The sequence below is a fragment of the Cervus canadensis genome, chromosome 5 (assembly GCF_019320065.1).
Source record: "Cervus canadensis isolate Bull #8, Minnesota chromosome 5, ASM1932006v1, whole genome shotgun sequence".
Lineage (NCBI taxonomy): Eukaryota > Metazoa > Chordata > Mammalia > Artiodactyla > Cervidae > Cervus > Cervus canadensis.
Window position 1 is genome coordinate 31201139 of NC_057390.1, and position 15072 is coordinate 31216210.

The 15072-nt window shown below is 36.6% G+C and overlaps 1 protein-coding gene across 20 annotated transcripts in view; it reads right to left on the bottom strand.

The window, feature by feature from the left end:
• NRXN1 (neurexin 1) overlaps positions 1-15072 on the bottom strand; it is a 1158814-nt gene that overhangs the window by 138436 nt on the left and 1005306 nt on the right. For 11 of the 20 annotated variants that reach the window (XM_043468537.1, XM_043468529.1, XM_043468535.1 and 8 more), the window contains 2 exons: positions 9264-9353; positions 7560-7879 (listed from right to left, as the gene is read on the bottom strand). In XM_043468537.1, the coding sequence (XP_043324472.1) occupies positions 7560-7879; positions 9264-9353 (410 nt within the window). The remainder of the gene's footprint in view (positions 1-7559; positions 7880-9263; positions 9354-15072) is intronic. The other 9 variants (XM_043468541.1, XM_043468544.1, XM_043468543.1 and 6 more) reach the window with 1 other exon arrangement.

Consider the following 15072-nt stretch of genomic DNA (forward strand, 5'->3'; position numbering starts at 1 on the left):
CAGGGTCTTTAATCATTCCATTTCTCCCAAATGGTAAAAAAAAGAAATTATATCAAGAATCATAAACCCAATTTAGTCTAACTCACAGCTGGAAGTACTTGATGTTTTTCATATCCACGTTGAAAAAAGAGTATAACTTGAATTTTTAAGCTCCTTAATCAAGACATGTTATTGAGGACAATTAAAGAAGTCATATTTTCAATATTCAGCACCATACTATGAATGAGTTTCTGTCTGAGAACAGCTGGAAAACAGGTCTAGGAAATTTCTGGGCTGCTCAGTCAATAGTAATATCTGTTGGTAGTGGTGGTGGTTGGTGGTTGAGTAAAACAGTGCTGGGTATGGGGATCAGTGGACAGTTCACTTTGCAGTATATTTAGTGTTCACGGTCCCCTCCCACTAAAGGCTAGTGACAACTCTCCCCCTGAATCACTTCCTGCCTCCCACTGCTTTTCAACATGCTTGTAGGGGAATGGTGCTGCCTCCCTGTGGAAAACACATTTAACAGAGAATTCAGCTCAGGATGCGTGCATGCGTGTGTGCGTGCTAAGTGGCTTCAGTCCTGTCCGACTCTTGGCGACCTATGGACCCCAGCCCACCAGGCTCCTCTATCCTTGGGATTTTCCAGGCAAGAATACTGGAGTGGGTTGACATGCCCTCCTCTGGGGAATCTTCTGGATCCAAGGAACTAACCAGCATCTCTTACGTCTTTTGCATCGGCAGGTGGGTTCTTTACCACTCGTGCCACTTGGGAAGCCCCTTCAGCTCAGTATGTGCCATGCAATTGACGCTTTGATTCAGAACCAGCAATTCAGAGCTATTGTTTTCAAGGGCGAAGAAAATATTTTAAAGGTAAGAAAGATGCTTTAATTCATACAATGTACTTAAGGAATGCTTTTCAAACATAACTATTATTTGTATAATGGTTACATGTGTCAGGCATTATTTTTTACTTTTCATTTTAGGGTGAACCATAATGAAAAAAAAAATTTTTTTTTGGCAATGAAAAATTGTCAAATAGCAGTGACTGTATATAGTTCTCATACGATAGTGACTATTTAATCCACACAATAAGTTTATGACACCATCATCCCCATTTTATAGATGGGAAGCAGAGATACTGAGAGGCTAACTTGCCTAAGGAACGCAGCCAGTATATGGGGAAAGTTAAGACTGAGATTTAAGTATGCATTCAGGCTTCTGGAGTCATTGCCCTTGACCCCTGCATAATACTACACCCTTAGCCTTGTCAGTGCTGCCTCTTCAGACTGTCAGCTCTCAGAAGGCAGAAGCAGACTGGGAGAGACTGGGAAGAGCATGAAGGATAGAAACAGGTAGGTGAACGATGGAGAGGGCTTTGCAGGCAGAGCAGAGAGAGGTGTGAAATAGCACGACCTCTGGAGGTTTCTATTAGTAGTTCAACAGATCAGAGGAAATGGGTGTGGAGAAGAATGGAAATAAAACTTTCTAGTGAGGCAGACAGGAGGCTAGCTGTCTAGCCTCTAGAAGGATGAACCCTGATGATCATTCAGGGAATCTGCTCTTTATCTTAAATACTCGGATGTATTAAGGCTCATATCTGCATTTTCAAAAAGAGAAACCTGATCCCTAGGTAGAGATGACACTGAACTAGTTAAGAATATGTGAAGGCAGGAAGTGATGAGATTCCGAACAGAGGCCAGGCTCAAGGGCAGAGGACCAGCTCACCTCAACATACTCTGAAAAGAAGCTGGCTGCATAGCCTTGAGGAAGTTATTTAGTTTCTTTGGGCCTCAGTCTTCTCATGTGTAGGATAAGAATAATAATATCAAGCTGTATTCCCTGAGTCATTTGTTCCTCACTCATAAATATTCTCTAGAATTTGCTTAGTCTTCTTATTTAATTAACAAGACACTTATTAGTGTCTTGTGTCCTTAGGACCACAGAGGGCAGGACATACACAGGTCACCCCCACCCTGTTCTGGGCTCAGGGGATTCCGTTTCACACTGCTTTGGAGCAAGAGCCTACTCCCTGGCATGTGGCCACACCCCTGGGGCAAGGTGTCCCCCCACAGTGACTCTAACTGGGGAGTGGGGCTGGGGTGGGGCGGGGGAGGTGATATTGATGAGGGTTGAAGTTTGTTTGATAGGTGACATGAGCCAGACTCCTTACTGATAAGTCTGGGACCTAGGGTACCCGGGTGTTGCTCATTCCAGGTCTCCACTGCCAGCACGTAGGAATCCCAAGATCCAAGAGATGGGTTTTCCAACAGGAAGAATCACCTGGAGTCCCGATTCACCCATGTTCTGAGCTGCCACTGACGCTCAGCGTACCCCAGCCCATCCTCTTCCTGCCCCTCCATCTGGACCCGCACTTTCTACCTCCACACTGACACACAGCAGAACCTGAAGGCTCTGACAGTGCCCTGTCTGCCTTCCTGGGTAACCCCACCCATCCAGACCAGGTCCTCGCCCAGGATCTGAGAGGAGTACATCTGAATTTTAATCTACCAATGTTCTTTTATAATTGATGCCGTATCACTGATAGTCTCTGCATGTCTATTCATAAAAGATTCCCTTTTGCTCCCTTCCCCAACACACAAACATCCCCACTCCTCTCTCCTCTTTTCCTATAGAACTTGACATCCCATGTATGCTGTTTCATGGTTTACTGTCCATCTCCCCTAACTAGAATGCGAGCTTTGTACAGAAGAGCTTAATTTTATTCAATGCTATATTTCCAGTGACTAGAACATCGTCTGGTATTATAAGAAAGTGTTTTGTGACCATGTGCTAAGTGAAGAAATGGATTGATGGAGGGATGGATGAATGAATGAATGGATATTTTTGTCTAGAACTAGCCTTGTCCAAGGATGTCTCAAAAGCCAAAATTGCATCTACCAAGAGAGCACATTTTCATCCAGTGAAACCTCTAGACCAGAAAGAAAATGCACTGGACATAATAATTCTTAAAATAAACTCTTTAAAATGTATATATCCTAGAACTTTTGTTTACCAGTAATGAGGGGGAAAATACCTTTTAAATAGCAGTGCTTATCTACTTAAAAATTACAATGAATTATACTTTTCTTACTCGGCACCATTAGTTTCAAAAGAATGTGCCTTTGTATATATTTTCAAATCTACAGCCAAGTGTTTTTCTTTTCACTATGCACTAAAATTTGCAGTTAAAATGTACGTTAATTTAAGTAAATTCAGCAGAATGATTAGACCAGGGAAAATAAAATTAATTATTCATGTCACCAGTATTTTAAAATGCAGAGTGGTTATCAGGAACACACATAATTATAAGTAATGCAGTTATTTCTTAATAATGAAGCCACAGCTAAGGTTAATTAATATTTTTAATAAAAAATAAAATTTTGCTCTTTGAAGTTACAAAATGTTTTTTGTTAGCTTTAGATATTTTTCATGGAAATATGTGTGCACTCTGCTTACATTTTTCAAACAAATAGCATTAATTTTTTATGAGTCTCTCCAAAGCTGCCAGGAAGCAATAGCAGTGTCCAACACATTCAAACACTTTTTTTGTTTGTACACTAATTGGGATTCTTTTTGGAACATTCTATAGGAATCAAATACCAATGAGTTCAGTAGGAAATGAATACGCATGTCCTGACAACCTACCAATGGTTTAAAATCCTCAATAGCACCTTTTCTTGAGTAGATTTGCTACCTTTACTCTGAATAAAGTCTAACTGGAACCACTAACTTATTCCAGTACATTTCACTCATACTTACTGATTCTGCCCCAGTCTATAATTTAATTTCTTTCTAAGAGTTGCAAACTATAGTCCCTCCAGTCAAAAGCCAGAATCTCTCAAAGCCTTATTTCTCTCCCTTTTTAAGGTTTTTGAAATTAGATGAAAAGAAGATGAAAAACACTATGGATTCTTGAGATCAGGTAAGGAGACCAGAGTCAGTTTCTACTCTGAGTGTAAAAGACAGGGCTTCTCTATTTATTATTCTTATGAAGAATGATTTTCTTGCAAAGACAGATTTTAAATATGTTGCCAAAGTAGAGCGTAATACAATTTGTGGACCAAAACTGGGATGCTTTTGAGAGTCAAAAAAGGATTCTATTAATAATTACATTGATATACCACGGGGTACATGGGGCTTCCCTGCTGGCTCAGTGGTAAAGAATTCACCTGCCAAGCAGGAGACATGAGTTTGATCCCTGGGTCAGGAAGATTCCTGGGGAAGGAAATGGTAACCCACTCCAGTATTCTTGTCTGGGAAATTCCATGGACAGAGGAGCCTGGTGGGCTACAATCCATGGGGTTACAAAAGAGTAAGAAATGACTTGGTGACTAAACAAGAACAACACAGTTCAAGAGATGCCTAAACCCACTTATTTTAGAGAGTTAGCAAGCAAGTCCAGAGTGCAGTGAGGTTAACCATCTTGTCCAAGATACTCACAAAGATAAGAGGTTGTATTGAAACTGGAAACCTGTACCTGTGATCTTTCTATTATACCATACCTTCTCTAACCAAAAGGCAATGCCATGGATCCATATTGTCTACAGTATGTAAAGAACTTATAAAAATATTCTTAATGGAAAGAACACAATGTTGCAAAATGTGATATAAAGCATAGACCAAAAGAAATGTCAAAATCTTGATCTCAAAAGAAACAATTTTCTTTCTTTACAGACTGGCAATCAAAGGGAATGAATATTGTCCTCTGCATGTTAACTTGCTTTAACTCATTTACATAAAGCTACGTATACATCAAGGGCTTGGCCAGTGACTCAAGTCGGTAAAGATTCCACCTATGATGCAGGAGACCCAGGTTTGATCCCTGGGTCTGGCAGGTTCCCTAGAGAAGAGAATGACTACCCACACTCCAGTATTCTTGCCTGGATAATTCCATGGACAGCGGAGCCTGGTGGGCTACAGTCCATGAAGTTGCAAAGAGTTGGACATGACTGAGCTACTAACACTTTTTTCACATATACATCATAGATTACCATATTATTCAGACGAGCAGGGAACATTTAGCCATCAGAGATCTTGTGTGACACTTTTGCCTCCAACCCCAAGAAGGAAGCTCTCAGCATCCTGAAGAACTTTATACTGTTAAGAGTTTGCAAATATTCACTTTCTGAGATTATCCTTATAGAAAGTTTCTCTTTGTTAGATGAGTGGGTCTTATGGAAACATTTAGATACTAAATATCATAAGCAAAACAACTTTTTGTGAATTTTATATAGTCCATATTAAAAAGTAGTACTAATACTGTTATATTCATATTTTTAAAAGTCATTTAATCAGAAGGGTTGGTAAATGTATCCATTACTTCATGACATAGATCATGTCTTTCTAAAGTAAATATCAGTCTTAAAATTGATCACTATCAAGAGAAGAAAAACTTTTTTTTTTCTTTTTAAAGCATATTTACTTTTAAATAGGAATGTAAACAGAATCTTATGGGATGACATTTTGTGAATTCTCTTTTATATTCTTTGACTCTGTGAAAACTGAAAAATACATCTCTCCCCACTACTTGCCCTGCAGAATGGCTGGAAAAAATCTCATCTCATCTATCTGAAAGGAATCCAATTTAATTCTGCTTGCCAAAAATCTGTTTCTATAGTTCTAAAACATGCAATCACCCTAAGGTACATAGCCATTGTAACTTAAAGTGGCTCTGTGTTATCACTGAGGGAAATACACGTTGATTGAGAAAACAGTCCAGTATGGCTTTTGAAAACTAAATGAGCCTCCCTGGCATACAACTGAGTAAGACAGTTGATAAAAGCAGGCAGTTACGGCCACTATGGAAGGAAGATGCCTCATCCAACCTGCAAAAATGGGTCAAAGGTTATAGTCTTAGACTGAGCATTACAAATCACTTTCCTATTGAAACTTTCAAGACTGATAATTCTAGCAAACACTTAAATTCTGTATATATCAATAATTTCTTTGTAGTTGTAGGGCAGTTAAAAATCAATTGTGAAGTAAAGAAAATTCACAACAAATTAGCCTGCTATTCAAAAACAAGCAATTTGATTTCTTCCCCAGTAGTCTCTCTTTCATACATTCACATCTTATTACCTGTAATCACAAACATATCCTCTTGAGAGAACATTAAAAGCTTTCAGTACAACTTTAAAACACTGTTGCCACAATTGAATATTTGTAGTATATTAATACAAATTAGTTAATTGCTACTATTGGTCTGTTGAAATCTGAAGATCTAAAATATCTATTTTTTAATGAACCTAGTAATCTTTTATTTAAGTCAATACCTCCTCAAATGAACCAAGTAATCACTAATTGATTAGATCATTTACTTCCATAAACTATTGCTATCTTTAAACATGCTATAGCTTATAATAAAGAGTCTTTCCATTGGCAATTAATGGGCAGTTAACTATTTTCCTTTTACATTAGTTAATATTATAAAATGCATAAATTTTAATTTCTTCATTTCTAGATGTTTAACTTGTAAATGAAATTGCTATTTTACACATATTTTCTTAATAAACATAATTTCTTACTACATAGCAAGTACTAATAGATAAAGCATGTTAAAAGGAGACTGATACTTCCTTATTGGGGGATATATCTGGTTTACCTAAGAACTTAAGCAGCTGCAATTTCATTAATGATGAAGCAAGACTTCTGAGGGGAAAAAATCTGGTTAATTAAATTTTTATTCACAAGAATATTTCCAATTCTAAATGTCCTAGAATATCCTCTTCTGAGTTACTTTGCTTAAAGGAAAGAGTTTATCATTGCTCTGTATTTGGCTTTCCTATATCAGATTTGCCTTAATAACCCACTTATTGTTAAATAAGCCATACACAATAAACACAACAACAAATCATTAGTGAAGTAATATCTTCATTGAATTGTACAGTTCTTGTACTGTGTGACATTTAAAACTTTTTTTTTCCCAAAAAATTTAGACAAGATTGAAAAATAAGCTCAGTGAATATTTTGGGTGAGGGCAGTTAGCCACATAATGTACAAAATGTGTTGGCCCAAGACAGTTTTTAAATACCATATTTTGGGTCTTTGTACTCAGAAAAACTAATAGCGCATTTTTCCTACCAACAGTAGAAGAGTAGACTTATCATTCATGACAAGACCCACATGCCTTCCAATTCAAAATTTTCAGGCTTCAAAATACAAGTGCTGTAGGTAATTTCTTTTTTTAAATTTTCAAAACTTGCTTTTATTTAATTTTGATGAAGTTTTGAGCTTGAACAAGGTCTTTCAGATACTTCATTAATTTACTTGTTCATTTAACTTAAAAAGTGAAAACCGTGTATAATGCTCAGACAATCCCCTTAGCTTAGTCTAGACCAAGGTTTCTGGATCAAGACCATCAGCCTAGCCACACACAAACCAACACAAAGTTTGTCAAAGTTCACAAGCCACAAACCAACATTTCATCTTCAAATTGAATCCATTATATTAAGCAAGTCTCAAAAAAGCCATAATGACTGAGATCAGAAGTAATCCCATTCTAGAAAAGACACACATGCAGAAAAGTCCACTTTCATAGTCACAGATTCAAAATGAAGAAATGAAATCCAGGTACTCACCTGGCTAACGGGTTCTTTCGTAGGGGGCTTTCCTCTTCTGGCTGTGCTGGTAGCCAGGGTCGTGGTGGTCTCCATAATTGACGTGGACATCTCTGACTGCATGGCAGTGGCTGTCGACTCAGTTGTCATAGAGGAAGGCACTTCACCAACCAGTCTCACATTTCCCACTATGGCGATGTTGGCATCATTTTCGGCTGCCATATTCAGAACTTTCAAGCCATTGTAGTAAAGCCCAGAGAGCTGACCCTGGAAGGGCTGGCCCTGCTCTTTCCCGCCAATTATTATGGTTGCTTGGCTATTGAAGATTGTGAGCTGACGCCCTGTAAAAATAATATTACATACATGCAAAAATGTTGATTGTGAACTCTACATTCTATAAAGGATGATAAAACAGATCTTTCATGGGGTGGATAATGAGAGCAATAAACTATAAGAAAGGCATTTGACTCATAATTCATTGCTTATAAATGAGGTGTCCATGAAATGCATAATCAGTGGCAAATACTTATAAACTCTCAACTTATTGTAAATGTAGTGCCTTTGCTAAAAGACCAATCAAAGATATATATTGTAAATCAATTTTCAGTGGATCACTTTCTCTTTTACCTCAAGATCTCAAGTCTAAATTGATAAATTAAAAATATGTAAGATATCTAACATTTCAAGTATTTGTTGTTCTAAAATTACCACTGGCAGAAACTAGTCTATAGCAGCTGAAATCTAATTTTAAATTTATGGCAAAAATTTCATAATTCACATAATGGCCACATGTATCCATATGCTCTTCTTTAGAAATGTTTAGTTTTTTGAATGCAATAGTCCATTGTTATTTGAATTATTCTACTTTTCTGGCAAATACACTGAAAAGAAACACATGGTTTACACTGAGTGTGTCAGAGACAAAACAAAGAAACAAAAAATCCAAAAAGATTTTTCTGATTGGCTTTCAGCAAGTCTATTAAAACAAAACAAATGAAAAAAACACATAGCTTCAGATGTAAAAAGCGACTTCAGGAATGATACACAAACCAATGGAGAAATTATGGCACATTTCCATCAAACAGCAATCCTCAGCAACAGTACCAAAATCATCAAATTGAGTATCCAGTTTTAGCAGATTGCTTTCTGTTCATAAAAAGCATGCACACAACTTTAAGTTCAGTTTTAATTAGGGCTTGTTCCCAAATGCTCTTAGAAGGTTGCAAACGTTAAAGGGACTTCATTTTGACTGGCAATCCATATTGCCCACTATTTAAGATGCCTAGAGTTTAAAACCAAGAGTTTTTTGTTTGTTTGTTTGTTTGTTTTTCAGGACCATAATAAAGATATCAGAACTACATATATTTTAGTTAATAATTTAGAGGCTGGAACATGTAATATAATCTATGAATGATTTATCATTTTGGGTTAATGCTTGCTGTGAGTACCTTCATAGATTGAGTTAGTGGATTGATTATATTTAACAGTCCCTTTAACCTTAAGTTAACAGGGTAAGATTATTAAACAGCTGGTACGTCTAAAAATGTATAGAAAGTATTATACAAGGAATGCAAATATTACTATCTACATTTTACTGTTTTAAATCTGTTTTTAATTTAGTTTTACGGAAAATTTATTTTTTATGTTTATTAGTGTTACAATGAAGTACTACTTGGTTATGTTCAAATTATTTTTTTATTTGAAGTTTTAATCAATGTTTTTTACCTTTGTCGAGTAGCCATTCATCAACTACTCGACCAAGTCGATATGGAATTCGCTGTCTAGCAATCGCCAGGCGCTCGTTATCATTGTTTCCTTTAAAGTTTAAAGAGACATTTCATTGGTTAAAATCTGTAAGGTCAAAGGTTAAAAGTTAATACTTAAAGCTTGAGCTATACAGTTGCCACATGATTTTTTGAAATTTGGAATTTTAAAAAGTTCTACCTAGAACATTTCATGTTTCAGACTTGTCATTCATTCATTTATTTTATTTTAGCAAACAAAATTATTCCTATGTTAATTGAAAATTAGAAATCTGCATTTGAGCTAGGTTATTAAAACTTATGTTATAGACAGACCCGAACAACCAATTTAAACAGCATATAATAGCTTTACAAAAAAATGACCGTTGATCTCAGGGTTTTGTCTTTTTGATGTTTCTTATTAACTAGTTAAACATGTTCAGGTGAAACAGGTTTAAGTTTTCAAAATACATCCAATCTCTTATTCCAGATTAGTAATTTATGAACACCAAACTTAATACCATCTTTGGCACACTGAAGCATCTAAAATAGGCCTCGCATACTTTATGTCCTATTCAGAAAAGAGAAATTCTTATTCATCTCATTTAAGGAAACCACAAAGTCCGAATAGTTCTTCTATATTCCACAGAAATCGGCTTATCAACCACTTGGACATCATAAGGGAATACATCTTGCATCATCCAAATATGTTATGATAGGAAAAGGCTTTGACAAAAGTGACTTTATTTGAGTGTCCTTCAGTTTCATTTAAAGCTTGACATGCTGATGCGTATAACATTTGAAAAAAAATTATATACTCAAATATTTGCTTTTTATTAAACTATTCTAAAAAAGGCATGATAGCTTCAGGAACAAACACAAACCACAATAGTGGTCCGTATTCATAGCTCTAAACTATGTAGGAGCCTTGATTCTTTGAACAAAAAATTAATCTGATAAAAACATAGTTTAAAATGACCTTGAATAATGCTTGCAAATAGATGACTGTTTTCTTGACCTATAAAGCACTTAGGAAGAATCTAGGCTTCCATCTCAGCACTCAATTGTGTATATTGCCAGAAGTTTTCTATTCTATGAAAATTAGTTAACATGGAATCTTGCACTAAGGAATTTTAGTAATAGCTCAGATGGGAACTCAGAGGTGAAAGAAATGATGAATGGTAGTACTGCCCATAGGAAAAGACTAGAGCATTTTACTGGGGAAGATAAAAGATATAAATTTTCTTACATTTAGAATAATTAATATGTTTCCTTGGGCTAGTCTTATTGTACACTATACTTACCAAAAAAACCCAGCATGATATTGGTCACATACTTTTAGAGAAAGAGAAAAGAACTATCATTTAGACTCTATCAATTTGTCTTCTCAAGTTTTACATGAGTGAAAATATTTCATACATTAGTATTTAATTGAAAGTGCAAATATCAAAATGGAATCAAATATACAGCTTAACAAAAACACATATGTATTTCTCTGTATTATGAAGTTATTAAAATGTTAGAATATTTTTTTCCTATGGGAACATATATTGGTATATTGATAATTTTCTAAAAAGGATAATATAGCCTAAATTCCAAATCTATCTTCATTTTCAAAAAGTGTGTTCAATTTACATTCTCTTTTGTGTGCCTGTATACATATATATTTGGAAAAATATACTAAAATTTAATATTGGTTGTCTTATGGCAGCATGTTTATTGATGAATGTGTTTTTGACATATATGATTTATGTAATGAACATGCTTATGTACATAATTTGATAAACTATTTTCAAAAACACATAATCTTTGCTCTATGGATTTCTTTGTTGACCAACACGCATGCCAATTTACACTGGTATAATTCTCCTGACAACTTTATAATTATGTAGCTCTTTGTCTAAGTTTTCATGCTAGAGTGTTCCCATCATCAGAAATGATTTAAACTTCCCTCAGACACCACCCAAGTCCAGACTGCAAATCACCTCTTGCCAGTTACTACTACAATATACTAATAGATCTCTCTGGATCCTCTCTGCAATCAGTCCCACCCATTCTCCGCATTGTCAGCCACTACCCAATCATGCCACTTGTCTATTGTAACCTGCCTGTTGCCTTTAGGATAAAATATCAACCAACATGATGAGGTTTATGATGACTTCCATGATCTGGTCTCTTCCCACCTCCCCTACCTCATCTCATAGTGGTCACTGCCTTGCTCTCTCCTCTTTCCATCCTCATGGAAACTGAGACTTCTTTCAATTCTCCTAAAGCCCTCCTTTCACCTCTGGACTTCTTCACTTGCACTCTCCTCTACTTGAGTTTCCCTCACTCCCATCCCATTCTCATCTTTCCTTAGCCAAACATGACTCATTAAGGGAGTCTTCTTGGCAGGAACATTAGTTCTCAGGAGGTCTTCACTGACATTCTCAAATTAAATCAGGACACTTGAATAAATACTTTCCTCGCACTTGATATATGCCCTATAGAAACAAGAACTGACCTTGCAATTGCACATTCAATAACTGTTTCTTCTCTGAACTCTGAAATTCCATGAGGTCAGGCATTATCTGGAGGGCTTACTGTTGTGTTCTCAGAGTGTGCACAATACCTATCATACAAACTCCAAAGCAATGTTTGTAGAATGAAGTAATAAAGGAAATCTTGTTTTAAATTCTGATAGCTTCGTGGCACCACTATCTCATCTTCACAGGCTAACAACATTCACAAGAAAGCAAACACTTGTGCCCAGAGGATAGACTGCATGTAGCTAAGTTTCTCTTTGTACTTTTCAAAGGAAACATTTCAATTATAATTTTAGGTCTTTAATGATTTGAACATCCATTTAGTCAATCAGTTCATTATTTTTAATAATAACTGCCCCATACCACAAAGTAGATAATCATAGTTATCATTAGCAGGGAAAGTAGAGAGAAATCTTCCCAGGTGGCTCAGTGGTAAAGAATCTACCTGCCAATGCAGGAAACACAGGAAACATGGGTTCGATCCCTGGGTCAGGAAGATCCCCTAGAGGAAATGGCAACCCAGTGCAGTATTCTTGCTTGGAAAATCCCATGGACAGATGAGCCCAGCCAGGTTACAGTACATAGGATTGTAAAGAGTTGGACATGACTGAGCATACACACACACACACACACACACACTCAAAGTAGAGAGAAAGGTCTTACACAATACAGATGGAGGGAATAGATGGCTTTTGAATGATTTTGAAAATAGTGCATAAAAACACAAGAATACATACACACACATGCATACACACATACAGTTTGCCCTCATACCTTTAACTGGCACCCACAGAACAATTAGCATGATTGCTATAGCACAATTTAAATCAGCAATAGCTTTTGAAGATTCTTGATGAGACTCAGCTTAAAACAACAACAACAAAACACTGAATTCCCAATGAATAGCAAAGAGGTGATCTAACAAGAAGAAAAAATTAGAGTAGGCAGCAGAGATAGGTATGAAATGACACTGATATTTAAGAAAGATAGCCATACAAATGGGGTCATACAATCCTATAACCCCCAAATTTCAGATGCCCTTTAGTTGATAATAATTTTTAAATTGGAATATTTGATTTTGAAATCCAGTTTGTTGTTGTTCAGTCGCTAAGTCATGTTTGACTCTTTGCGGCTCCACAGACTGCAGCACACCAGGCTTCCCTGTCCTTCACTATCTCCCAGATTTTGCTCAAACTCATGTCCATTGAATTGGTGACGTCATCCAACCATCTCATACTGTCATCCCCTTCTTCTCCTGCCTTCCAAGGACAGACTTTATTCTTGGTGTAATGGATAGGAAATTAGATGGTGCTTACTTCATTATATGTTGACTTTATTCTCTAAATTCTTTGTTCTTCTACTAGAATAAAAAATTAATGTCTTTTCTTCAAAAATAAATATAAATACATTCAGTTCAGTTGCTCAATCATGTCCAACTCTTTGTGACCCCATGGACTGCAGCACGCCAGGCTTCCCTGTCCATCATCAACTCCCAGAGCTTGCTCAAACTCACGTCCAATACATTATCAACAAAGACACATCTAATTACAGTAGAGTGACAATATCCTTCTAACAGATGATTCCCAAACTCCTTCTAGTAGTGGGTAAGGAATAGCTCAGATTGTTTTAGTTTGCTAGGAATAAGCCCACATTTTGCCTCTACATCATGATTTTCATTAACAAGTGGAACATGAAGTCATAAATTAGGTATATTATTCTAAGATATTGGGCTTCCCAGGTGGCATTAGTGGTAAAGAACCCACCTGCCAATGCAGGTAAGACGTTAAGAGACCTGGGTTTGATCCCTGGGTTGGGAAGCTGCCCTGAAGAAGGAAATGGCAACCCACTCCAGTATTCTTGACTGGAGAATCTCATGGACAGTGGAGCCTAGTGGGCTGTATGTAGTCCATAGGGACACACAGAATCGGACTGAAGCAGCATTCTAAGATGTTGCCCTAAATGCATTTCATCCCTTTAGAAACTCATGGTGTTATATTATTTACAACATATCCAGTAACTCTATGTGATTGTGTTAATTTTATTTAATCCTGTCCACATTTTGGTATACTTCTAAATTTTACATACAATATAAAGGACATAAAAACAACCCATTTGATCAGAAAAGGTCAAAGATAAATATCATTTCTGATGACCTTTTCTTTTCTTTGGAAAGTGTTGAGATTTGATACCAAGTGTGTTGGGATGCAGAAATATTATATGGGCTTTCTCTGGACAGTCAGAGGTTGCAGGTTTATACTGATAGAAGATATTTTTTACAAAGAAAATGTATCTGAAAATCCAAATCAAATCAAAGGTGAGAAGCAATTTTCATCTTCAAGTATCCTAAATCCAAGGTGAGAATAAAACAGTAATGGCCCACTTATCTAAGACTTTCTCATTTTGGAATTATAAAAATGGTCCAAGTAGAGTTTCAACTTTTTAAAAAGCATGCAAATCAACTGCAGCAATCTATCGAGCAGATAAATTAGGTTTCTAGAACCAGAGCTTCTCATTGCATAAAGGATAATAATTTAGTCGCATACTTCCTTTACTCTAATAAAAGTGGAATGAGGTTTTCCTTTTGATTTATGTTCTTTATTCTTCAGTTAATTTTATATGGGTGAAAATTGGTACCTCCACTGAAAATGTCACCAGTAACATGTATGTCTCTGTTGAAGTAATTTCTAAGCAATAAAAGAATATGTAAATGTTGGTTTATTTTTCTTTAAATTGAAGGATTTGGTAATTTTTAATTAATAAACTTAAAAATTGAAATATCATTGATTTCTAACATTGTATCAGTTTCAGGATTCAGTATTTTTGACAGGAAGCAGGCCCCATATGGGGTTTCTCTGGTGGCTCAGTTATAAAAAGTCTGCCTGCCAATGCAGGAGACACAGGTTTGATCCCCAGGTGGGTAAGATTCCCTGGAGGAGGAAATAGCAACCCACTCCAGTATTCTTGCCTGGGAAAACCACTGGATAGAGAAGCCTACTGGGCTATAGTCCACGGGGTGGCAGAAGAGCTGGACATGGATTAGTGGCTAAACAACAAGGCTCCACGTAGTAATACCACTACCAACCGAGAGGTTCTAGCTCTAACCGGTGCGGCCACTTAGGTTTAAGGTACTATGACTCAGTGGTAAAGAACTTGCCTGTCAATGCAGGAGATGTGGGTTCGATCCCTGTGTCAGGAAGATCCCCTGGAGAAGAAAATGGCAACCTGCTCCAGCATTCTCACCTGGAGAATCCCACGGACAGAGGAGCC